Raw genomic sequence first — 8,241 nt, forward strand, 5'->3', positions numbered from 1 at the left:
ATTTTTAATAATTTGTTATGATCGTTATTTGTGTTTTTTCGTAATTTGTTCTGATGGAAACCATTCCTGAGGAAGTGCCAAACGTCAGACATCCAACGGATCAGTCGCTGGATAGGTTATACAAATTGAAAACCTTGAAAAAAAATATATATATATATATATATGTGTGTGTGTGTGTGTGTGTGTGTGTGTGTGCGTGTGTTTGTGTGTGTGTGTGTGTGTGTGTGTGTGTGTGTGTGTATGTATGTATGTATGTATGTATGTATATGTATACTAATAACTTGATTGGGCAAACGAACTTATCTCATTAGGCTTGCAGGTACCGCATGAGAGAATTCCAAGGTGGCTTCTGGATACTAGGCTGCCATAGGTAAACGCAGATCACATAGTGCTATAATTATGGTAACGACATGAGATTCAGTTCTGTGCGCAGTTTGAATTCCAACGACCACGTGCTGAGGCAGGGTGTTGGTGACAACTCTCGGTCTAGGAAGTGGGGTTTGGCTTCTGAGTAATATCAGCTCTTTGGTTTATGCATCCGTATTACCGGAAATGTGAGTGTATGTAACTGGCACATATCCTCGCCTATCTGCTGTGTGTATGCGTGTGTGAGCATGCGTGTGTGAGCATGCGTGTGTGAGCATGCGTGTGTTTGTGTTTTGTGTGTTGGCGATACTAGTTCTTTGGTATAAATGCGTGTGTATGTATGTATAAGGAGCTACGACGATGCTGAGATCGTTGAGCCTCTCGGGTTATTTATCTTAGATACACTTAAGAAGACCCCCTTCTTTTTTGTCGACCTCGTACCGGGAAGACGATCTGGCAATCTGAAGACATATGAACGTCCATGCAATGGACAATTTCATTTATTATTATTATGACCGAGTTTCAACCAGTACTACAGAAACAAAATCCACCCACCACACTTCTCGGTCCAACATTGCTACCTCTAGGTTCTGGATATATTCCAGGCCAGTGATTCGATCAGGTTGTCGATGCCAGTGTGACAACGTTTTCCTGTTTTTACATCACCATGAAGTGGCTTCCACAAAGACTAATTTAGATGCTTCCAATCAGGCGTAGCGCACGCAGACTTCTTTACCTGCTCTGGTTAAATTTTGGCAGTCTCCATAAAGGATTTCGTTTGTCATATGTTGCTGTCATTTCACATTTAGGGCCATTGGTAGTAGCCATCTAGTCCGTTTCATTTTTTTCTTTTGTCAATGTTCATTTTTTGCTGCCATATAATAGCACTGATTCGACAGCTGTAATGAACAGGTTGATTTTGATTCGCTTGAACAATTTGGAGCTCCAAACTTTCTTTAGTTTGTGACTGATTGACCATGCTTGTACCTTCTTGATCTTGAGATCTACTTCTGAACTGTTCACTCAATCATCTAAGTACTTGAAGCTTTCCACAACATTCAATTGGAACCTCTAAAAGCAAACAGTTCAGCATCACTTGATTGGTTGAAAGGCATGTATTCAGTTTTCCTTACATTTGTCTGCAGTTCAATTTTGGCAGCTGATGTTTTTACTCTGCTGAGCAGCTGTTGTGCTTGACTTATTTCATTTGATATGAGTGCTATATCATCTGCGAAGTTCAGGGCTATAATGATTACTGATGGTACTCTCCGCGATCTTCGCCGGTCAGTAGTTAAACCAAATTCTTCGTCACTGTTGTCTATAGCCTGCTGCATTGCAAAATCCAGTACAATTACAAACAGGTAACGTGTAAGCATGTCTCCTTGTAGCATCCCAGCTAGTATTTGAAAGAATTAGCTTTCTCTGTAAGATGACAACACACGAGCTCGGGTCTTCTTGTAAGTCTTTGCAATGGCAAGAACTAGTTACTCTGGAATGCCATTTGCTCGACGGCTCTTCAACATGTGTCACTATTCAAGTTCAGGAAGGATATGATAAAGATATTCAAAGAATTCGGATTATCTGTAATAGTTACCGCCAATTTGACAAATTCGAAGAGAAAACTGTGTATAGCGATAGATATATCCATCATCCTGCTGCAATTAGAAACTTAATTTCAGACCTCAGTAGAAGAATTTCTAGACTTTCAGCGGACAGAGAGCTTACCAACTGACACCAACACATCGGCACACATCATTTCACCAGTCTTAAATGGACAAACACCAGACGCGCACACAAACGCAAACACTAGAGTTATGCATATATACGCACCCCAGATATATGTACACACGCACGAGATGTGCACGAAACACGCGTTCGCATGTACACAAAGTGCATGTATACACCCGCGCTACATACACGCGTACGCATACGCAGACATAGACTCACATATTCCTTCAATCAACAATACCTCTCAACAGAAAAATGAAGGGGCACATACCAAATGTACACGCAGACGCAATGGACATGCATACACACACAGCAAGCAGATACAAACACATGTATATCCGCACATACACATATACACAGCTGCTAGATATACTCACACACGCGCACACTTATGTGATACATAAATTCACATATCACATACACAGATGCGTACATACGACAAGGAACTGATGACGCCAAGACACAAAGCACACATACGCATGCACACAAACGCACGCACACATACACAGCAGATATGCACTAACAGATCGAGTATATACGTACACACACACAACAAACTGATGTCGCTAACAAACCAAACCTCACTTCTTAGAGAGTCAACCCCGACAATAGTTTGACAAACCTACGTAGCTTTGATTTGCTTGGAGCCAAATTGAACTCTATTAATTACATAACTCGTATGAAATGTGTTGAGTGCCTCTTTCTATCATTTGTTCACTGATGTGATATATAAGTGTGTGTATGTATGTATATCTATCTATCTACCTATCTGTTTATTTATCTATGTTTGTGCATGAATATGTATATATATGTGTGTGTATATCTATCTATCTGTGGAGGCGCAATGGCCCAGTGGTTAGGGCAGCGGACTCGCGGTCGTAGGATCGCGGTTTCGATTCCTAGACCGGGCATTGTGAGTGTTTATTGAGCGAAAACACCTGAAGCTCCACGAGGCTCTGGCAGGGGTGGTGGTGATCCCTGCTGTATTCTTTCACCACAAATTTCTCTCACTCTTTGTTTCTGTTGTGCCTGTATTTCAAAGGGCCAGCCTTGTCACACTCTGTGTCATGCTGAATCTCCCCCGAGAACTACGTTAAAGGTACACGTGTCTGTGGAGTGATCAGCCACTTGCACGTTAATTTCACGAGCAGGCTGTTCCGTTGATCGGATCAACTGGAACCTTCGTCGTCGTAACCGACGGAGTGCCAACAATCTATCTATATAGAGGGAGGAAAAGAAATTATCCAGAAATAGTTTAATATTTATACATATTATAAACTTAAATACTAACTGATCAGATGGTATTAGTGAATATTGATCAATTGGTATATACTGGTATTTAATAAAGGAGTACTGAGGTAAAAGAACATGCTAACTATATATTAATTTAATTATAATCTAAGCAGTTTATTTTAAGTAGTGAATATACCAGCATTGTTATATATAAGCTAAGTATGAATTTATAGAGGTACAAAAATTTAGATTTATTTGACAAATAAATAAATAAAAGCTATTATAAAATAATAAAGAAATGAAATAATCAGGTAGGGCAGAACATCATAGAAAAGGAATAAAATAGCTTAATTACTAATACTATAGTAAAGTATATGTAGCTTATTAATCACAATAGAGACTATTTATAGAAAATGTATAATAATTCAAAATATACTAAACTAAAAATTATATATTTGCTTAATTAGCTAGTATCAATAAAGACTGATATCTGGTATTAACTAAGGGAATATATATGTTATGAGACATTCTAACTTTACACTAAATTTTTAAAACTAAGGGCTATATTATAGGTTTTAGAAGTTATTATTGTTACTCCATACATGATATTTATAGTTTCTTAGGGCTATTTAATTAGAAGGGCTACTTATAACTACTAAGATCAGGAGGGTAGAATACTTTAAGAAAGGGATAAAGATCATTTCAAACAATATTGCCATATTGTATAAAGTTAAAATTTAGGGTAGTCAGGAAGATCATTCAGAATGAAATTTTAACAAAAGGATTAAACTTCTATGAATACTTTTGAGTAAATATGTTACCACAATAGAGGGAGAAAAGAAAATTGTAAAGAAAATAGTTTAATATTTATTTACTTATTATTTATCTAAATATTAACTTATTAGTGGGTAACTATGGAGATTGATCAATTGGAATTTAACTGGTATTTAATGAAGGAGCACAGAGGCTAAAGAACATGTTAACTATATATTGATTTAATTAAATTGAATTATTTTAAGTTGTAGAGATACCGGTATTGCTTTATATAAGCTAAGTATGATTTAATAGGGGTACAAAGATTAGAAGGCTATTATAAAATAATAAAATGATCAGGTAGGGTAGTGTACCATAGAAAAGGAATAAAGATAACCTAATTATTAAAACCATTACAAAGTATATATACCTAATTAACTTCAATAGAGACGATTTATAGAAAATTTATAATAATTTAAGTATTGTGAACTAAAAATTGTTTATTAACTTATTTAGTTTAATACAATCAAGACTGATACCCGGTATTGGTCATATATATTGGTCATATATATGTATATATATATGTGTGTGTGTGTGTGTGTGTGTGTGTGTGTGTGTGTGTGTGTGTGTGTGTGTGTGTGTGTGTGTGTGTGTGTGTGTGTGTGTTTGTCCCCCTAGCATTGCTTGACAACCGATGCTGGTGTGTTTATGTCCCCGTAACTTAGCGGTTCGGCAAAAGAGACCGATAGAATAAGTACTAGGCTTACGAATAATAAGTCCCGGGGTCGGTTTGCTCGACTAAAGGCGGTGCTCCAGCATGGCCGCAGTCAAATGACTGAAACAAGTAAAAAAAAACATGCAGAAGAAACAAGAAGGTACAACTTTGACGGAACGAGGGCATCATACTGAAAGGGTCGGGTAGGTGGCCATTCACTCCAGACGTCGTTGTACATTTCATTGATACAGCTGTAGAAGGTAGAAGCAAAACCGGTTAAGGACAGCCATCAAGTATGAATATGATCCTTCTTATCCGGGTCCTTTTGAAGCAATGCTCCCGCTCTTCGACACATAGAACTAGTAACTCTTCCATTTTGCATTCTAATGTGTTTTACCGAACAAGTAAAACACAACGATAAAGCATGCAAGCTAGGCCACTCAAAACAAGCAATTTGCTTCCAAGACATCTCCTGTTGTATTTCTATGGCGGTTTTCGGCTTTTCACAACACACTTCCTTCGTTGGCGAACGTCGTGTTGGGCCATCACGATAGACCCCGCGTACTAGCTCGCCTAGATGTCCCGATAAGTAGAGAAAAGTATCACTGAAAAGCCTTATATATATCTACTTGGGATTAAAGACCAGAATATATCTTTGTTACCATGTAGCACCTCTGCCATCCGGGTTTATCAAAAAGATTTCGTTCGTTTGAATTTTAAAGCGGCTGCTTTAACGCTAACAACGCATACTTCGTGTGCTTTGTGTTGAACAAGTGGTCGAGGCAGTCTAGCCACAAGCATTTCTCTGTGTTGCCTCTCCTAAGTGCTTCATCTAAGCTTCTAATTAGATACCCCTCTATTCTAATTTTCACTATCGCTCCGACCCAGCTAAACTTTATTGATTCTACTCTAATCACGTTTTCCAAGTTGAATCCCACTTTGTTATTGATGATTACTTCCGTCAAGACCCAGTTGACAAATTTGCTAATCCGGTCTCTGTGAATTTGGCACAGCTTCCAGTGGCTGGATCCTAGCCGACGAAACCTATCTAGATCGACCGTACATACCACAAATTTTTTTCCTGTTTCTTTAGCCGACGATTTTAAAATGTGGACAGCTTATGCTATTCCTATTTGCTAGTTTACGAACTATAGGTACGAACTAGAAGACTCAATGCAGTTTGTCTGTGTCCATAAAAGTACTTTCGGGTAATTTAGTCGGTACATCTTAGACATTTGGAAATGTTTGAGCAGGACAAGGCTTTTCCAATTCCTTTTTATGGTCAACATCCAAGATTGCGATCCAATCGCCTGTTAGCCTCAGAGATCGGAATGTTCCCAGAAAAACCACAATTCGTCCAAAGAAATATGACGCCCAAGACCTTTGTTGGAGCGTTGACAATACTAGTGTGAAGTTATGCCCTCCCAGTCTCGGTCGACTTAGAGAAGTGTACACTTCATAGCCACCGAAATTGAGTCGTGAATCTCGCACCTCGGGAATTCTAGTCATGCTGATGGCAACCCAGTTTATATCCAGACATCTGAGGTTGTTAAACAGGTGACCCTGCTTTCAAGGCGACCCCAAGCCATGTGCTTTTTATACGGCTTATTCTGATAAACGTCATATTAGGTAAAATGAAGAAAGTGATTTCTCCTACCTCCTAGTTGTGAGTGTTACCACGAGTAAGCTTTGTATAGTCTTTTGTAATTATTCCTTAGGAAATCTATTCCGTCGGGCTATGTTTGTAAAAAGGTTCTGTCTATTTTGTTCTGTATGGATGTATTGGTATGCTTTTTGTTGTTGTCATGTAGTGTTTTTCGAAGTAATGTTTGTATCTTGGTGTATGTCTTTTACCTTTTGCTTCTTTCAGTCATTAAACTCAGGCCATAGTGGGACACCGCCTTGAAGAATTTTTAGTCCAATGAATCGACTCCGGTACTTATTTTTATTTAGCCTGGTAATTCTTCTACCCGACTATTTTGCCGAACCGCTAAGTTACAGTGATGTAAGCATACCAACATCAGTTACCAATCGGTGGTGGAGGACAACCACACATACAATCTCTTGCACACACACACACACACACATACACACACACACATATATATACCACGGTCTTTCAATTGCCATATACCAAATCCATTCACAAGTCTTTGGTCGTGTTCTGTGTGAAGAGCAGCAAATGCCCCAACGAGTCCTTAAAGTTCTAGTCAGCTTAATAACAAGATAAAACAAAAAATCAACAAATTGAAATATCGAATTGAAAACTAGACAGAAATTCAAAGACCCTTGACATCAAGTTGAACAACCGCAAAGAACAACACCCTCACCACGAACAGCAATAACAGCAGCAACAACATGAACAACCACAACAACAATAATACTAATATCCTTACACCTAATTATAAATCTCTTATTCTCTCGTGTAGCTGTTACAAAGTAGATATTACAAAACGAAATGAAAAATAAAAATAAGCCCAGGAAGTTAATAAATATAATATTAACTTCTGTCAGTAAACAAATTTATAGTCATATCAATTTCATATACTATACTTTATCTTATATAGATAATATCAATTATGAAACATCCCTAATAGATAAGATGCAATATAATGAGCAAGGAGTATAATATAAAATTAATGATAGAAATCATTGACAACATTCATTAAGGGTAAATTATGGTAGGCTAAACTTAGAAAACTAAAGAGTTCTCGTCGAGTGCGAGGACTAAATGTACCCGCCCGTTGCTTTGCATAAAAATAATTTAAACTATACACTGTAAGTTTATAAAAGTTTTAGTTATCCATTATTATAGCTCGTAAAACGACGAAGTGGTACAGTTAAACAGCTGTACTCATTCACGCATGCTATATCTGAGCAGTTTGGAGAAAAGTGTTTTTGTTCCTGAATGCAAAGAAGTACCATTATCATGGTGCGAACAATGAACACTGCCATGAAGTAGTCATATGCATTAATGACTCGGCCAGAATTTTCAATTTATAATTATAATAAAAAAAATAGAAGTTTTATCAGGTCAGGATACGACTGATGTAGTTAATTTCAAAAACATTTATATTAGAAAGAAACAAGCAAAGCGAAATTCGAGTAAAAAAAGGAAACTGTAATGAATTCATAGCTAGAATTTATTAAATCCAAATGAAAAACTTACATTTATTACTTACAAAGGAAATAAAAGTATGGAAAAATGTTGCAAATCAAAAGCCAGATTCTCAAAATTATTTTCTCGGAAGAACAATAATTGCGTAAAAAAAGTAATATTGCTAAGAATAAGAATATTGTGCTAAGAATATTTTACACGCATACACACACGGATACATACAGATACACACACACATATGAACGTATATGTATATATATATATATACACACTCAGGTATTTATAAATATGTTTATATATATATGCATATGTATTTACAACTATATAC

At 37.1% G+C, this 8,241-nt stretch overlaps 2 protein-coding genes across 2 annotated transcripts in view; one reads left to right on the forward strand and one right to left on the reverse strand.

Moving 5' to 3' along the window:
• Positions 1–1,424: 1,424 nt before the first annotated feature.
• On the reverse strand, positions 1,425–1,757 carry LOC106878063 (uncharacterized). Its single transcript, XM_014927156.1, has one exon. The coding sequence runs from the start codon at positions 1,755–1,757 to the stop codon at positions 1,425–1,427; it is 333 nt and encodes a 110-aa protein (XP_014782642.1).
• A 38-nt stretch (positions 1,758–1,795) lies between these two features.
• Positions 1,796–8,241, forward strand: part of LOC106882987 (palmitoyltransferase ZDHHC20-B) — a 402,487-nt gene continuing 396,041 nt past the window's right edge. The window contains exon 1 of the mRNA XM_052973467.1: positions 1,796–1,949. Within this exon, the coding sequence (XP_052829427.1) occupies positions 1,796–1,949 (154 nt within the window). The remainder of the gene's footprint in view (positions 1,950–8,241) is intronic.

The sequence above is a fragment of the Octopus bimaculoides genome, chromosome 16 (genome assembly GCF_001194135.2).
Source record: "Octopus bimaculoides isolate UCB-OBI-ISO-001 chromosome 16, ASM119413v2, whole genome shotgun sequence".
NCBI classification, from domain to species: domain Eukaryota; kingdom Metazoa; phylum Mollusca; class Cephalopoda; order Octopoda; family Octopodidae; genus Octopus; species Octopus bimaculoides.

Excerpts from the sequence above, each read along its gene's own strand:
- LOC106878063 (XM_014927156.1), bottom strand. The coding sequence starts at position 1,757 with ATGCTACAAGGAGACATGCTTACACGTTACCTGTTTGTAATTGTACTG.